At 37.7% G+C, this 18877-nt stretch overlaps 1 protein-coding gene across 4 annotated transcripts in view; it reads left to right on the forward strand.

Moving 5' to 3' along the window:
* CADM2 (cell adhesion molecule 2) overlaps positions 1-14167 on the forward strand; it is a 697459-nt gene extending 683292 nt beyond the window's left edge. For all 4 annotated transcript variants that reach the window (XM_069785395.1, XM_069785393.1, XM_069785392.1 and 1 more), the window contains 2 exons: positions 4905-5030; positions 6602-14167. In XM_069785395.1, the coding sequence (XP_069641496.1) occupies positions 4905-5030; positions 6602-6720 (245 nt within the window). In that variant the 3' untranslated portion in view covers positions 6721-14167. The remainder of the gene's footprint in view (positions 1-4904; positions 5031-6601) is intronic.
* The last annotated feature ends 4710 nt before the right edge of the window (positions 14168-18877 follow it).

Consider the following 18877-nt stretch of genomic DNA (forward strand, 5'->3'; position numbering starts at 1 on the left):
TTTTGCAGTTTGCTCTTCTCTGGCTAAGGCACTTAAAAGTAGTGCAGGTATAAATGTCTCATGATTTGTGGTTCCTTGCTAGATTTTCTCCAGAAACATTCACTGGCTCCCACCACTCATTTTCACCCTGCCCTCATCTGCAACAATTCAACAGCCCTTCAAATAAGACAGAGCAATTTATTTAATTTTTGTGCTTTTTGTGTTCCCCCCCCCTAAAATGCACATTGCTTTACTGATCTGATTTTGAGCCAGGCCCTTCAAACAATTGCTTTTGCAAAAGTATGAAGTACTGGAAAGTTGCGCTGGGGGTGGTAACAAGTCCCTGAATATGGGGAAAGAAGCAGGAGTCACTTGAAGACATTTTTCTGCCACATAAATTGTAACATGGAGCCATGCCCCAGGAGCCCATGCTGGAGCTGGTCTACTTTGCCTGAGCAGTTGATTATTCATGAAATCAGTAAAGGTGGCTATAGGCTGGTGGTTTCAGTACTTCTGTGAGAAATGGGACATCCCTGTCCTTTTCCCAGCCTTAAGGAACAGTAATTTATTGAATAATACATCTGCTTAATATGTCTTCATTTTGTGAATGCTATTTAAGCTCCACAGCAAATTAGGACCTTTATTTCCAATTTTTCTTTTAGTAGAAATGGTCAAAACAAATTATTATTTTGGATGCCTCAAACCTGGGTACATCTTATGCTCTGAGTGATTTTTTAAAACTTCAGCACTTGAGCCAAAAATACATGTTAATAAAGTTCTGCAATAAAGGGGGCTACTTGAGCATATATTCCTCAAAATATGCCATCTCAGCATTCGCAAATGTGCTTGTTCTTCCTCTGCTCAGGAAAGGGTTATCTGACCCTTTGCTGCAGCCTGCTCAGTCAAGTCAACTATGCATAAATAAGAAGGAAACTTATGCAGGAAGAAAATGAAATTAGATTAATAATTAACATATACTTTATGCAAAAGCATGAAAAACTGTTCCAAAATTTCTCTGCTTAACTAAAATGTGAATTCACATAAAAATATTCTACACTGAAACTTCGTCAGCAGGTCATAAAAAGCACATTTCTACTTATTTAATAGGTCTGAGATTTATCTGATGTGTTTCATTTCTTAATGAATGATACATTTTTTTTCCTCTTAGTCATTTTAAGTGTGTGACTTCTGTAGGTTTGTGAACAAACAGTAACAGGCAAATCCCAGAAGTTAAAAATGGGTGCAACTTCACAGCATCAGCAATCAGTATTTCAAAGAGGCTTCCTAAATTTAGGAGATAAAGAAAAAAAAAAAGATGATTTTGAGCTTTTGTGTAATTATCTTGCTATAAGGTTTCCTTAGTCTCGTCAAAGGATGAAATAAACAGAAAAAGAACTGATCTTTGAAGAAGATCTAGTCTAATTACAAAATTTTAATTTCACTGTTTAAGGCCATGACTACTGTAGCTGCCTGTGCTCATGCAGTAAAAATCAGTCTATATTTAAAACAGGAACAGAGTAATCTAATTTTTTGTTTGTTTGTTTTGAAACAGCTGGATTATAAGTATATATTGCACAGTTGCATACTTAAGATTTAATTTGCTGGAGGATTTGCTTCATTTGTATGTGGCAGGGTAGGATTTACCTGGTAAAGCCCATGAAGCTTATAATGGAAACCTAAAAATAATCTGAATACTGTTCTATTTATTGGAAAGCAAACTGTGGAGTGGTCAGTGCCCAAATACAGACTTAGCACTTTCAGGAACTTTAATGGGAGTTGCTAATCCAAATGCCCAGAACACTTGTATAATTATACATGTTCACTGTATAAATACCTAAAATACAAAATGGCATAGTTTCCAGACCCCTGTATTTCTGTCTTTCAGATACTGTTCAGCCACATTTTGACATAGTAATTATTTATACAATGATAGATAGCCCCAGATCTATAATTCACTCATGGTGCTTAGGTCATTTCATGAAAAGGAAAAGTATAGTGCATTACTCTCTATGCATAATGTAGAGCATATTTATATTTAATGCTAACATTATTTTTCTACGAGGACACTATTTCTATGAGGTGCACTTCCTGTTCAGAATATTGTTTATTTTGTACAGATTTTCATTTTGAGATGAAAGAATGCTTGTTTCCCAAGAAAATATTGGCCACTTCTGAGGATCTTCCTTTATTTCCTTCCCTTCCATCTCTTCCTTCCTTTCCTTTCTTTCCTTTTTTCTTTTCAACAAATAAATTGTTCAGTGGAAATATAATGGTCACAAGTCATGTACAAGTTTTTTTGTGGACAAACTTGTCTAGCAATACTTATCAATATCATCTGGCTTTGATACCAAAGTTAAGAGATTATAGCAGAAATACAATAGTACCTTTGCCTTCCAATGAATACCTAAATTAATTTTAAAGTTAAAAATTTCAACCTATAGCAGCAGTAGAATCTCATTAATCCACACTAACAGGTAGGAACCTTATATTTATGCTAGCTTCAGATCACTTCATGTAGTCACATCAGGTATGTCAGAGGAGTGAGTCGCTATGTATAGGAAATCACCTGAGGAAGAAAACACAGAGGCATATTCATCCGAGTATTTATCTATAATGTTTATTGAAGCTCACAGAAGAGATACATTGTAAATCTGGGTATTGAGCTAAGGCTGTACACTGCAATCACCTTTTCAGAAAATGCCTCTAGCTAAAGTGCTGTGCTAACCCTTCTCTGGATTATACTCTGCATCAGGTAGTATATTATCCCTTAAAATATCTCCTTTTGTTCTTTAATTTTACTGCTAGTATACTAGCAGGAGTTAGCTTTTAGTGGGAAAACATGTTCATGCTGCTTCTGGCCCAGTGCTGGGGAAGAGCATTTCCTGCAGGTCACATGCAGCACTTGGGGACGCTGGTGCTCTTTAGTGCCCAAATGGGTGCTACCTTTTTGCTGCGGGGAGAGGGTTTATGGCAACATTGCTACAGGTGCCACAGAAGGAGGAATTTGCTAGATGGCTCAAGCAGGCTGACAATCCTGCAGCAAGCTGTCACCTTCCATTTTCTCAAGTGAGCAGTCCCTCCTCCTTACTCTTCTTGGAAAACAGAGCCTCTGCAAGGAGTGGGAAAGGATGGCTCTACGCTCCAAGCTCTTCCTTTGAGGAGGCAAGACTTCAGCTGTCCTGCTTTTCCCTCCAAGGCTGCTGGCGCACAGAACTCGGGGTCATTTTTAATCACCAAAATAGAGCTGATATCACTTTGGACTGATTCAGCGTACTTGGCGTACTGCCACCAATAGTAGCACCATGCCAGGAGGTTTGTGGAGACAGAGGGGGCAGTCACAGCTGACTTTATAAGGTGATTCTAGCTTTTTTGAGGCCAATACCAACTGTTTGCCGTTATGTCCACAGACGTGTTGTCACCAGCTTCCCCAAAGTCCTCTTAGCAGCCAGAAGAGGAAGAAGTGGGACCTCAGAATGCCAGCAATAACTGACAAAGCCATGCTTGATGGGTTCAGTGACCGTTAAGAGCAGAACTGTATCTCTAACAGCGGCCATACCACTCTGTGCTCCAGCAAACCTGAAAGTGTAGTTTCAGTATGCCTGACAGTTTACAAGAGGAGGGGAAAACATGATTCTTTTATGTCGTCTATATAATGTTATATTTATGTACACTTGTGTGTATGTAGATATATCTATACATCTTACTGTTATACAATGATCCTGGTCAGCAGAACGTAATTGTGGTATCATGGAGTCACACCTCCTTGGTCAGAGGCCCTTCTATCATCTTTACAGAGGTGCCCTCTTTTCTGTGTAAATATTTTTCCTGCTGTTCCTTTTTGCAAAGCAAAGAAGTTGTTTGCAAACTATTTGTAGAATATAAGCAGCTCCCACAAGGGAAATGCCCTTGAACCAGTGAGAGTGGACTGACTGCAACATACAGTACATGCTAATAGCATCTTCAGAGCATCTTCTACTATGACTTCATAGCAGAGGCATTTTCATTAAAATAGAAATCTTACCATGATACTTAGATTGAATTTTTACTGTCTTTGTATATTTCAGGTGAGTTAACAGTCACAGGTTGCTGGTTCATTGTTCAAAAGCTCCAAAGAATTACTCATCCCTAAGTAGTGCCATTTCCCATGATTGCCTCTTTGCTACTTTTATGAAGCACCAGGCGACAGAACAGGCAAATGACCAGCACAGAAAGCTTGAATCTGGCAGTGTTCCTAGTGCTCTGCCCAGAGTTAGTAAAATGAACCTGCTAATACATTACAGCTATTACAGCTGGCTCACATTGGGTGTTAATCGAGTATTCATAGTAAATTCACAGACTGATGCTTGAGACTGAATGATCATCTTTCAGGTTGCCTGATACCTTTATCTGACCAAATTCATGCAGACTCAGCCATGTGCAGAGGAACTTGGCATGGCTGCACTTTATCTGCCTTTTTATTTGTGGTGCAATAGGATAAGAATGAGAGGAAGAGAATATGTAAGGGTTCCCCACTGAGAATCAGTTCTATAAATTATGTATTATGCAGACACTATTCTGCTGATGCTATCTGATCCCCAATTCTCAGTTCCTTGTTTTTCCTTCTATAAATAGCTATGGCCAGGTTTTCAGTTGTAAAATGACGAGGACAAAACCAGAAACCTTTCCCATTTAACAACCTCTGCCAAAGAAGAATAAGGTAATATTTTTCATAACTGTGATGTCCTCAGGGCTTTAACAATGTGGGAATACAAGCAGCACTATGTTGTTGATAAGATACTGGTAGTAAAAGTGGGAATAACCATGCTGAATATTAAAGAGGGAAATGCCCTATTTTCAGGATGATTGTTATAAAACTTTGTATTGTGAATTTTTCTGTCAATTTTTGTCTGTGTAGGACCACTTTTGCTTTTTGTTTCTCCCTCTAGATCCAAATGCTTTGGCTGGACAGACCGGACCTGACCATGCTCTTATAGGAGGAATAGTGGCTGTAGTTGTCTTTGTAACACTATGTTCTATAATTCTCCTTGGTCGATACCTGGCAAGACATAAAGGTATGACAGATTTAGTGGAAGTTCAGTCACTTTTGGAAGCAAGGCATGATTTCACCTGGGAGTGCTGTTCTCTTTCACTTTCCCCCGTCTGCTAAATGATTTGAACAAGAAAGCTCAGTTCACAGTCCCGTCGCAAGTGAAGTCCCTGTGAATTTTAGCCAGTTTTCAGTGGACTGGCTGAGGCAAAGGACATCTAGTTACATGCCCAAGGTCATCTCATAAGTGAGTCATTTAAAGAGAGGAAGAGGTAAAAGTGCCCCTTGGTTTTGGCCGTTAGCTCTAGACACTTGATTTCATGATCTCATAGTTTTAACTAGTATATCAATTCCACAGAATATATATATGTATTGAGTGAACAAGATTTTTCATTTTAATAAATTGTGTTAATACCTTAAGTATGTATTTAAAAGATAATATTAGAAGCCGGTGGTGAGTTTTCAGATCAGTTACTTTTACCAATGATCCCACTGGAATAAGGGGTTCATTCCTGGGCCAAGCTTTACTTTATCCAGAGATTTCACCTTAAGAATTCTACTCCCTTCATTTTCAGTTCCCTCCACCATTAGAGATAACAGGCATGGAGTAACACTGACTTCTGACTAAGCTTCATTATAATCCTATTTTGACCTAGGTAATTCCAGAATAATTTCTTGATATTTAACCTCTGAATGGCTTGTAGACCTATTTGATTCCCTACCCAGCCCACCCCACCCCAAAAAAAGTGAAGAGAGTATTAGTGTTGGTATTAACTCATTAAATCTAATTTCAGATAGGATAATTATATGGCTAGCAGACATAAGGTGATAAAAACACCTTTTTAATTTATTTGGACTGTGCAGGGGAAAACCAAGATTTTTTAATGAGCCAGTGAAAGTGTGTCTCTTGTTTTACTTTCCTGAATGAAGTTATACAACTTATGCCAACATAAATAATGCTTTTCACAAAGGGAAAGTTAACTATTGTACACAATTCTTTTTATTCATATCCTCAGCATAAAAATATCTGTGATAGTTTATTATGAGTGGGTTTAGTTAATAAAACTACCTCAACTTTGTAATTCTTAGAAATGACTATGATGAAGTTCTGTACAATTAAAGTATAGATATGATCAAGAAAAAACAGAAATACAAAAATAATCAGTGGCCATTTTTTTTTAAAAAATAAGCGCTTATGAATATCTAAGTCATCAAAGTTGGTTTGTTTTTTTATGGGTACCCGTTCCATGAAATAACTAAGATTTTATCATGTATTCTGTAATTGCAAAATATGTTGAATATTATTGCAGTTAGATAAAGTGGATTTTTATTAAGAGATTTCCTTAATTTATTGTGGTTATACTGGAATTTATGTATGTCCATTATCAGTATTAATACTATAAGTATTTCTTAGACAAATTAGAAAGTTGAGCATACCTGCATGATGTATACTAAAATTGTGTAAAAAATATTTGTCCATTCATGAAGCAACTGGAGCATTGTTAGAAAAGTACATCCTATAATGCAGTGTAAAGCTAAAAAAACCCTAATCTTTCTTTTTTTTCCTTTTCTATTCTCTTGTACTGATTCCTATAGGAACATATTTAACAAATGAAGCAAAGGGAGCTGAAGACGCACCTGATGCCGACACAGCCATTATCAATGCAGAAGGCAGCCAAGTCAATGCAGAGGAGAAAAAAGAGTATTTCATTTAGATGCAAAGCTAGAATCTTGGAGTTTTGCTTATCAGGCTGACTGCTGGAGAAAACTGGCTATCATTTCTCAGAATTCATTCCTGCCATCTTCTGCTATCTTTATTAACTCACATAAGTAGCCAGTTTATGCCAACAGTCAGCTGTTGACATCATCATTCTATAATTACAGTATCATGCGTAAAGCAGGACATTTCTTATTGCCTAAAATTCATATCCACTGCTCTCTTAACATACAGTGCTTGAATATACAGCCTTAACAATGTTAATCATCATCTTAATCCAAGTTTTCTACATTTTTAAATGTTATGCAGCTTTCTTCTTTTTCAGTTTTCTTTTATCATGTCCCCACTAGTGTGTCATAGAACAATATTCATAACAAATACTATTAGGTGAGGACGTAATTTACTTACATAAAATGTTAAGTCTAAGATTAGAGGTTTACAAAGAATGTTTTATACATGTCTATCTAAAATTCAAAAAGCAACTTGTTTTTGAAACATATGCCCTAGGAAACACAAGCTGAAATCTTTTTGGTATAGTTTCTTGTATGCTTGGATTTGGTGGGAAAAAGCTATCCACTGAATTTTTTATTTTGTTTTGCTTTGTTTTGTTATGTTTTAAATGGTACCTTGACAACAGTGCCATGTTTCAGTGGTAAAAACATGCTGAATAGCTATACAGATTCTGCAAAGTTAGATAATAGTGCTTCATTTGAAACAAATTTGTCCTGCCCTTTTACTGCTTTTTGGGATCGCAAAATTAGAGAACTTGCTGAGTAATTTCTGGGTTTATAATTTATTAGCTTCACATGAACTCACCTGCCTACTCAAATTAGAAGTGTTCATGGGGCACAACTGCAAGGCATTTTAGTATCTGTATATAGTGCATATAACAAATTCAATTAAACATTATTTGATACATATTTAACTTTTTTGGCAGTAGCTAAGTCAGTCACAAGTAAGCATTTTCTAATGTCCATTATATCCCTTTAGATATGACTCAAATCAATATTCTGAGTAGATAACATGTATTAGTATTTTTTTGTCTGTATGTCCTAGCACTGTTCAGCAGCAAACTTTTCTAGTTCTTGTTAATTTTTTCTTTGTTATACAATGGAAGCACAATGTTATATGGAAAGGTAGTTTTAAGCTAACAACCAGTGCACAGCCTCAGGTTTTAAATTACAACCACATTTGATTACTATCCTTAAAAATACTATTGAGTTGCTAAAATTCTCAATTTTTAATTTGGCAGTTCCAGAGCTGCTTCTTTATGTTGGTTTGCCAAAAAAAAAAAAAAAAGAAAAAAAAAAAAAAGAAAAAATAGAAGTGTTAAAACAAAAGATATATGTTTTGTGTATACAGTAAATGGACTAATTCTTTATATTAAATTCCTGTCTATGCATTTTGTGAGGTACAAACTTATGTCACCGTGAATGATAGAGAATTCCTGCCATGCTTTTAGCTCCACAGTGAAAGTCTCTGTTTGGATTATTTCTGAAATTTTTTGTGTAATTGACAGCTGAAAAATCACACGCTCTTAAATATGGCAACAAAACACTGTAAGCCCATTGGCTTATTTCCTCTTCCAATGAAATAAAAAGGTTGCTATAACAGCTCTCGGAAATGATTCTACACTGGAGAACGCAAGTTAGTCTATCTGGAGCTTGTCTTGCTCCTAAGTTTTGCACCTTTGACAAAAGAGTATTTCTCTCTGATTGCTGTACTTGTGAAGCCTAAAAGCATGATGGTCTGCTGTAAAGGACTTTCTCCTGGGATTTTATTTTTGTGTGGGGAAGGGAGAGTTTGGAATATGACATCATGTAGTATGGTAAAATGGAAGATAAAGGTGCTGTGTCAGATTATTTATCAGAAGAGTATAAACCTTTTAAGAACAATATTAGAGTATTTTAATTGTTTTTGTTGAAGCATTTATCTTGTTAATTTCTAAGAAAGAAGGGTGACGTCAATCAAAGCAGCACTTTTTTTCAAAATATACAGACATAAATAATATGATGTGGTTGAGTGTTAACATAATAAATCATATACAGTATGACATTTTAAAGAAATAAGTCTGCATTGATGTGATTGCATGCTTGTTTTTACAGTTCACTCCATACCCATCTGTGGAAAAATGCAATAATATGTTAATATAATATGGTAGTTTGAGAGAACCAGGTAGGTGCTACTAGACACATTGAAAACTAGTATAGGTTTACAAGATATTCATGTCTTTCAAAACATACACATGTAAAAGGCTGGCAAAGGAAGTAATTCAGTTTAATACCAAAAATATGGGTTCTTGTCACAACAGTAAGTTACATTAGCAAAAAAGTGAGTTACATTAGTACAGTATCACATATGACAAGGTTTTATTTCAGGACCTGGGGCCCAGTTCAGCTAAGCATTTAAGCACATGCTCAGCTTCAGGTGTCGGAGAAGTTCCATTGGACTGTAAGGCACTATTCATATGCTTAAAAATAAGTGCTTCCCTGGATGAGGGCCTTATTTGCTCAAGTGGAATTCCCCACCAGTGTGGTGTTTACACCTTTCTTCATTCTTCCTGACTCCAGCTTGCTCGAATAGTAGGGTTGTTACTTGAACCATTACCCAACCAAGGTCAGGTAGGACGTTCAAAAGCAGGATTGCCCTTGGGGTAACCATATCAAACCATTTTCTCCAGTGGCTTAGAAGCAGCATTTAAACATTGCAAAAAGAGATATAAATTGTACTGTTAAAATAGGTTATTTCATTGGTTGTCAGTGAAAACTTCTCACATGTGCTCATTTTTAACGCAGTTGATCTTCCATTATCTTGCACCTGATGATGTCCCTTGCATCTGTGCAAAGCAGGTGTGAAAAACCCCACACCAAGCATTCTACCTGGATAGCACTTTGCAGGCCTGTCTGGTCTTCACAGGTTTAAATTACTACACTAGGTGTAAAGAGGCATCCCTCTTCTTTATAAGCAGAACCATGGCTCAACACTAATGACATTCAGTAGGCTAAAAGCCAGTCATCCATTCCCTTTGTCCAAGATCCCATTCTGAAATACTGCTTTTATTATGGTGTGAAGTATCCAGCGAATGTGTAAAATGGAGGCTCTGAATGGGAACCACCCTCCCTAAAATGTGACATCCTCTCCCCCACGCACTTGCAGAGTAGTTTTCTCAAGACCAGGTAGCTAGTTTCTGCCAGTGTACTGTTTACGGTGTCGATTGCTGATTATTTTTAAACTTTTTGATGTAGTTTTTTTGGTTTTTTTTTAATGCTTCAAGAACATTCTCATGATTTGAATAAGAAAAAGGTGCATCAGAAGACAAGGGATGCATCCTCCCTCTCTTTTAGTGTCATCTGACAAACCAAGAAATAGTTTAAGGAACCTGATGTTTAACTTGAGGCTCAGAATTTAAGCTAGAACACTTTAAAAAGTTTCCACATTACTTAAGGATGGTTCGTCTTGCACTGAGACTCCCTCTAAAGGAATACATGAAGAAAACCAATTTTTCTAAGTAAGACATGAAAGTTAACATCTTGTGTATTTTCATTACAGTATGATATATATATATATAACTATTTCAATTAAAAGAAAGGACAGAATCATCTGTAATTATGTAATTCATGATTGTAACAGCACTGAGTTTACCATGTACGCACATGTACAGTAGCTATTTCAACAGTTACAGTGTAGTTACATGTAATTCCCTGTAACATAGCAGTTATAGTGTAATTTAGTGCCACTTATTGTAAAGTGTTACCAAAAGGAAAATGGAGTTCTTACCTTTACAATTCCATTCAAATTAAAGGTAAGTTTATTAAATTAGCACCATAAATCTGCATTTAAGAATTAAGAATTGCATTTCTTAATTAAGGAGGTGATTTAAAACTTCATGTTCATACTGCAGCTTCCCCCACCGCTTACCCAGACTCCTCCAAGTGTCTAATCTCTACACTCCTAGGAACTGGTAATCTGTGATGAACATACCAAAAATCCAGCTACTTCAACTTTAATTGAGTAAGCTGTCTAATAGAGAAAAACAAACAACAAAAATAACGAGTAATGCTTTTTATTAAGTGGCACAAAGTACACACTAAAAACTATGCAAAAATATAGGTAAATACAGTGTACTTACATGTAAGTATCTTGTACTTGCTGTGTATGGATATTGGAAAACCGTGTAATTATAATATGCATTTTGATTATTTCAAGCAGGGGGATGACCCCTAAGAGTCATAAGGAAAAACTGGAAGGTACATATACAAGCAGTGGATATCCTAATGCAATATGTGTAATTCCTTTACTTGCAATGACAACTAATTTATAAAAATGCTTATACCACTCCTCATTCTCACTAGCTTTGTTTTCCATTTCTTTGAGGCCCATTAAATATCACTGAAAAACCTTTAGGCAAAGTAAGACACAGACTGCTAAAGGCTTTGCTGCCAGCACTCTGTATGTCTGGCAACACTGTTCTGTAATCTACTTCTGGCTCAACTGCACAAGTTTCCTCTTTTTTTCTGTCCTCAAGGGAGCCTAGTATATTAAGATGCTGAAATATGCTGCCATATGCCCTGGTATTTTTAGCATGAACAACAGAGAAAGAGAGCAAGCAAGCTGCATTCTCCTGACCCCTATTTTGCTGAATCACCTCACCTGGAATTTCCACTACTTGCTCAGTAACGCCAGGTAATCTTAAATTGTAAGTACAAAATGCTTCCATCAAAGTACGGAGGATGCCTTTAATGATAAAGCTAACGTTTTGTAAACATGAAGTTTTGTATTACTGATCTTTTTACTTCTCGCCACTTTTCCATCATACCCTTCCAGAAGGAATGCACTGAAAGACAGATAACATAGAATGGCAAAAGAAGAAAAGAATATTATAAGCCTTCTTGCGGCTGCCATTGCTATAACCCTCCTTTGTGTCCCGTGTAACAGGCAAATAGATGTATTTAGCAACTGCCATTAGCATCATTCCACACTACTGTTCCTAGAATATGACATCTACCTCTTAGTCTAAATACGAGCTATGGGATATTTGTATACATTTTAAATACTACTGAATCTTTGGTGTAGTCTTGAAATAAGATCACTGTACTATTTTTCTTCTGTTAAAAACAGAAAAAAAAATATTGCCTGGGTTCATAATTCTTGCCCTGTTTTTTACTAATTTTGGGATAGTTTGAGCTTTTAACAGGGCATAAGGACACAGCCTCAGCTGGTATAAATCAGCTTCACTCTGTTGCCTTAAATGTGGGCCAATTTACACTGGCTGGGGATTCATCCCAAACAGCTTAAAAATGAACTGGTATAACACATCAATATTTAATCAGCACTAGATAATGATGTGCAATTCAACTCCAACACAATTCTTCCCAGTAAGGCATGCAGGTTTGAAGAGAAACTTATAAAAGCACATGCAAGCTTTTGAATTAAATATGCAATACCAATACTGTTGAGATATTCTGACATGTCTCTTACTTATTTAAACATGATATTGCCAGGGCATGTTTACATTAAAAACACTCAATGCATGGGAGACAGGGAAGGACTATTGCAAACAATAACAGAAAATTAAATGGATAGAACAGCCTTTGATGTCAACAGAGCAGAGTAGAAACTTACCAAGTGTAGGACTTCCTACATGGTTTTCCAGAGTGGACCTAGTACCTCTAAAGCCTCTTCTTGCTATCAATTAATCTAACCCAGCACTCTGCACTTGTTTTAACTCAGGAGGAAATAAGGGTACAAGCATGGTTTAACACAGCACAGTTCCGTATCACTCCACATCCTCAGGATGCTCCAAGCTTTGTGCACTTCCAGCAGCCCTTAAGGGAATTCTTCCAGCATCTAGGAATTATCTTGTTGCCAAACCATGTTCATTTTCTTCAGCAATGTTTAATGTACTCACAGCCAGACGGAAGACGGTGTGGAGCCAATATGACGACTATACAGAACTAGGGGCTTCCAGAGCCTCTCAGTAGATGGCAAAAAAATAAAAAATTCTTCATGGCTTCTGTGTTTACTATAGATCTGCCTTCCATGTTCTGTGTCTTAAGTCATTTATTCTCTGCTGGGCTAAAGCAGCAGTCTAACTGGAAAGGACGTAGGAAAAAAAGTCTCTCCTCTAAAAGGAGCAGTCTGTGTTACTATTAAAAACAGTTCAAGAATTTTTATTTCTTCTTTTTTTAAGATTTCAGGTGCAAAGCCAAGCCTGTTGGGGTCAGCACTTTAGCACTTTCCCTGTGTTCAGGGTCAAACCAGCAGTGTTTCATGTGTGAGCTCTGATCTCACATTTCAGCACAAACTACAGACAGCCTTACCCTGCCCTTATGCACAGTGCTGAAAATCACTGATGCTATTTTCTTCTAAACATACTCATTTCCTTAGTCTTATTCTACCGTGAAATCATTGAAGGGTTTTAATAATAGGTTCAAAAGGAGGGGTTTTAAAGTAATAACTTGTAAAGAAAATAATAATGATGATCATCAACTGTTTATGTTGATTATGAAGAGGAGGAAAATCTTTAATTGCTGGACTGAATTCTTTATCACTTCCTCTTTCTCTCCTTTCTATGCATATTGATTAATGTTAGTAAACATGCAGTTGCACATGTTGTCCTTTTTCAGTGAAAGCAGATTTTCTTATACCCCTATATAGCTTCCATAGAAATATGCAAATATGACCTACAATCATGTGCTTCTGCCTAAACAGTGAGCCAAGACAGTCAATTCATGGATTACTGGATTACATTCATATATGTCCTGCTTCCATAAAAGTTGGGTACAATACACCTATTGATTTCAAAAGAACAAGGCTCAAGTCCTTAATGCACATGTTTGAGTTGCTATTTAGCTCTTGTCCGACAGAATTGTAAAGCAATCCTTGCACATCCTTTACTTTTAGCCTAGATATTTTATAACTACAAAAACCCTTCAGTTCGGCAGGAAGTTTCCTAGAATAAATAATAAGGCATAATTTGTGAAAGGACTATAACAAATTCATCTATTCATAGTCAGTGTAAGTGTATTCTCCTAGGAACTCCAGTATACTCTGCCTTTACACTGGCAATTTATGGCCTTGGGAAGGATATATTTGAATGGTTCAGAAATACAACTACTAATCTGCAAACAAAATCCATGGGAATTAAACATATTGCACTGATGGTGAGACACATTTACTTCATGTAATTTCCTCATCAATAACTTTAAGCAGACAAAATGCATATTGTAATGTTAGGTACATGACACTTGCATGTTGCTATGCCTATATACTTACAAAGTATTCAATGTGTACTTAGTGGCGCTTAAAAAATGTCATGTACAGTTCTTCTAAACATTCTTACAGGGTTCCCATTTGCACTTCATCTTTCAGAAAAGTCTTGTCAGAAAATTGTCTGATGAATATTATTGAAAAAAATAAAATTTCAATTTTAGTTATCTGTTGGACATTTCTGAATTGTCTATTCATTTAATATATTTCCTGGTGCTTGCCAGTTTGGCAGTGGAGTTGATTTAGACCAGTGGCTGTACACACAGACTGTTCGCTGAGCAGATTTTGCTGTTTCTAGTAGAACTGTTATATACTTCTCTAAATATTAATTCTGAGATTTTAAACAGTTATCCAAGAAAATAATCTGAGAGACACTGGTATTTTACAGATAATTACAAATTCTATTATTTTATTTGATGTTCATGTACTATTTACCATGTATTGCTTTATAGTTTCTTCTGACTAAGTAACAACTTTTGGATGCTGTCCTCCCTGTAGGAGAAATTCATCCTTATGAAGAGGTCAAGTGCTGAAAAAGCATTTAAGCCTGTGGGACTTAAATGGTGGCTTAGCCTTCTTGAAGGAGCTAGAGAATTCATGCAAGATTTTCTACACCACTTATCATGTTTGAATTGATGTTATAAAGGGCAAGAAGGCCACTGATCTCAAAGGGAGAAAGACAAATGTCACAGGGAAGAGGAAATTCTGAGAGGGTCCGTGTTTATGAAGAAGCAAGTCCCAGACACAGAGAGAGACACTAATAGAGTTTGGTACCTCCATGCAGAGGATATCCCACTGCTGTTGCACATCTCTGATGGCAGAGCTTTCCTATGACCTAAATTAAGCACACATTTGAAAGCACTGTTGGATTCAGCAGATTTGTTCTTATCTTTATTACTTTTTTTCACTAAACCAAAATATGTCCCCTTAAGCAATTTTTCGTGTGCAATAACATACTTTTTAAATACAGAAGCAATGCAGATTTCCACATGATCCTCAATGTCATATGCCCATGATTTAGGGCAAAGCATGCTGGAAATCAACAGTGTACCCAAGGAAAATGACACAGTCCAGCAAATGACACAATCCACTACTGGATTTATAGTTTTCTGCATTCAAGCTGTAATTCCTTTAGTACTGTCTTGTTTTCCTGCATCAGCCAAAAGTTTCCCTGAAGGTAACTGCACTTTGCTCTGTGCCTTTCCCTGGATGAGAGTAGATTCTTATGGTGATCACCCTAACCTGATTCCTTTAAAAAAAGAGTCCTGAATCTATAAATGCTGGTAAGCAATGTCTTTCATCAACAACCAACAAAACACCTGCCCTCCTCCCCACCTTCTGTAGTATTAAAAGGCAAGAGTCCCTTTTTGTCTGGGTTTTTGGTTTGATTTGGTTTGTGTTTGTTTGGTTTGGTTTGGTCGTTTGGGGTTTTTTTTGCAATAGGAGTACTGTAAGGGGAAACAAACATGATTTCTTTAAAATGTAAAGGCTGCTTGAAATTTCATTGAATGCTGAGAATAATTTTGTTGAATACAGAGTCTCTGTACCAGACTGTCATGGCATTATACGCTGATGTGAAAGAGAGTCTACTTACCCCTTTAATAGTCATCAGACGCCTATGTGAAGATATACATACTTTTTCAGAAGTAGTGTTACAATGCTACACTTGGCCAAGTTCAGCTGGTAAGTGTAAGGTAAAGGTAAGTGCAATTAGTGAAATGCAGAGATAATCAAGTGGGGATGATGAAGGTGATTCCTTGCTTGACAAAAGAGTCATAGTACATTGCCTTCTCGTTCTGCTTCAAGCATTTGGCAACATCCTGAGCCATGGGAGGGCACTTTTGATTAGCTCTGGGCTACTTACTTGCCCTAGCTCTTGCTCCTGCTGAGTTCGTAGCAATAGCTTCTCTGCTGCTCAAGGCGAAGAGGCTAGGGCCTTATTGATTCTGCAAGCTGCATGCAGGAAGAAAAGAAGACAGAGGGTGTTTTTAAGCAAGCCGGAAAGATTTTTTAGAAAGAGGCCTCTTCTTTATTCTGTGGCAACTTACAGGAAATTAGCACTAATGTCAGCTGGTAAGGATAGTAACCATCCCTGCTTGGTGTATTGCGGAGGAGTACATCCTCCAGGTTGTGCCAGCTGGCTGGAAGAAAAAGGGAGGGAGAAGGAGGGAGTGGAGAGAGAAGGCAAAGCCGTGCACATGCCAGGAGCATGGGAGACAGGTTTGTCCCTGTCTAGGTGCCGGACCAAAGGGGAGCCTGTTATTCTTCTTTTCAGTCTGTATTCACTTTTAGAGCTTCAGCTAAAAGAGGTGGAAAAAGGAACTGGTCCAACCAGCAGAATCACAGAGCTACTGAACAGCAAGAAATATTCTCCAAAACACTGATGTCAACACCTGGCAAACAGGCAGTGCTTCTCATTACAAGGGCTTTGAGTTGATTGAACTTATAGAGAGGTGGGAGTTTATAAGATGCAAAGAAAGGAAGAAGAAGAAACAAGCAAATCAGAATTTGGACCTTGACAGATGAAGTTGGATAGAAAGTACAAGTAATTGAAATAAATAGAAAAAATACCTCTTCCAAGGGCTTTTAGTTCTGTTCTGTATCAGAGCATTATCCAGCTCCGTCACAGGGCAAAGAAAATATTTCATATAATTCTGTAATTTTTCCAGTGCATTTTCACTCTTTCCGGAGCATCTAATGCTAACCTCAGAGACAAAAGTGCATATACCATGATGTGATCCAGTTAAAGTACATCATTATGTTGCACTCACTAACATAGTTTGAGATTACCCTCCAGAACAGCGGTGAGCAACATTACTAAGAGCTGTCATATTTATTTTCTCATCCACTCCCCACAGAGGAGTGTGTGTGCAATGAAGCATTGTGGTTGGTTTATTTATTTATTTATCTATTTTCATATTTCCCCTATGTTTATGTAAGAGGTTTAGATTAAAAAAGCACTTTGTACTTGGAGAAGAAACCAATACAGTTTGTCATGGTCCCTTCTTCCTGTGAGATTCAATGCTCCAGTTTTAGAAAATTCTCCCTGTAAAACCTTCAGTGTGATAGAAGAATAGAGTTATTGATGACGGTCTACATTTATGAACTCTAGGGAACCTTTCAGCTACACTCAAATCTGGCCTTTAAAATAAAGTCCAAGACCTCGGACTAAATTCCAAAAACTGTAAGAAGCCAATGTAGGCTGCAGGGAGCAGACTGAGCTTGCTTGTTACTAAGAAGATGCATCCAAGTTTTGCATGCCTTTGAGGGTGCATGAGGGCATTCTTCATGGCCAGCTACATTACCTGGCTGTAGCCCAGAGGTAACATTGATGAATTTCTGCCACCACCTTCAAATTCATTTATTACCTAAAGATGGTAAAAAGCAATGGTCATTGCTGCTGTAGAGAAGGGCAGCAGTACTCCTGTTGGGTGGGTAGCAATGCCACTGTGTCAGTTTGAGGCCTGTTTTTGGCATTCCCCAGAGGCAGACTGGCCCCTAAATGTTATTTACCTGGACGCAATTGAGATTGGTGCTAGCACATGATTGCAGCGCATCTGACCAACCAGCCTCCTGTCTGCATGGGGAAGCTGAAGCTGATGTAGGAGAGGATTAATCCCGTGGGACTGGACAGCTGCAAGATGGAGGTATGGTTTCCCATAACTACTCCTTGGGTGCCTCAGGCCAGAAAAGCTGAGGTCAGTACCTTCCCCTTTTACAGCAACCGTTGTACAGCACATGAAAACCTCTTTGAGAGCTATGTCGTTTCACAGAGTAGAAGGGAAAAGGGTCACTAGGTCATTACAGAGAGTCTCATTTACACATCATAAACTTCTCCTCTGACGGGTGGTTTAGGGACTGTAAGAAGTCTGTTCACATTTAATATCAGAGATCACTGAAATGGGAATGCAGGGTCCTCTGGTTCTGTGTGAAATTAGTGGTGGGCTATAATTTTGGGTTTTCATTTTTCAGGTTGTATGAGCTCATAAACACACAGGCACAGATACACAGAAACATACACACGCATAAGCACAACACTTACTTTGTGTATTTTTCTATGCCTTCTTCTTACCCCAGTAGATATCTTCTACTTGCTCTACTACTCCAAGCTCATGATTTTATATCTACCATAGTCTCTCAGGACACAGCTTTCTCTTTTTCATGTTTGTTTTATAGCTGTACAGCTGCCAGTGATGCTTTGTGTGGCATAGGTAAACTAACTCTAGGTTGACTCATTGATCAGTAAATTTGGTTGAAAGTTTTTCACCCAGAGGCATATTCAGGCTTTCTAAAGAAGGCCCTAATATATTAAAAGAGGGATAGGGGGAAACTTTTTATGTTTTCCCACTGTACTCAATACAGCTAGGCCATATCCACTGGTGTGGGAGAGAGCTTCTACATCGGTCCCTGAAGCTGCCAATCGCTGCACCCAGGATGGAAAGCTGTTGGTTGTGTCACTGCTTTTTAGCTCGCTGCAGCTTGACAGAGTGTATGTGTCAGCAGAAGCACCAGATCAGGGCATTATTTGACCACCAAATCACATACTTTTCTCTGCCAACATAATTCTTTATTTCTTTTGGAGTGGGAGGGAAATAGCGTGGCTTGTTTCAATGCCCCTGGGGCCTTGAATCTACGTTTTCATTCAGGAAATGAATCATGATCATCCTGCTGTGCTGTAGGGCAAAACCAGACAATATGGTATTTCCCTTTAATGCACAAAGCTAACAAATAACTGCTCCTGTAAGGAACTGGGAATAGAGGGAAGAGAATTATAGAGGCTGGGTGGGGTGGAGAAGAACAAGAAATACAACAAAAGGGAGAAAAAGAAAAGTGTTGGCAGGAGAAGATGCTGCAATACCTCTCCCAGCATCGTGAGTCTCACAATT

Source organism: Haliaeetus albicilla, chromosome 6 (genome assembly GCF_947461875.1).
Source record: "Haliaeetus albicilla chromosome 6, bHalAlb1.1, whole genome shotgun sequence".
Lineage (NCBI taxonomy): Eukaryota > Metazoa > Chordata > Aves > Accipitriformes > Accipitridae > Haliaeetus > Haliaeetus albicilla.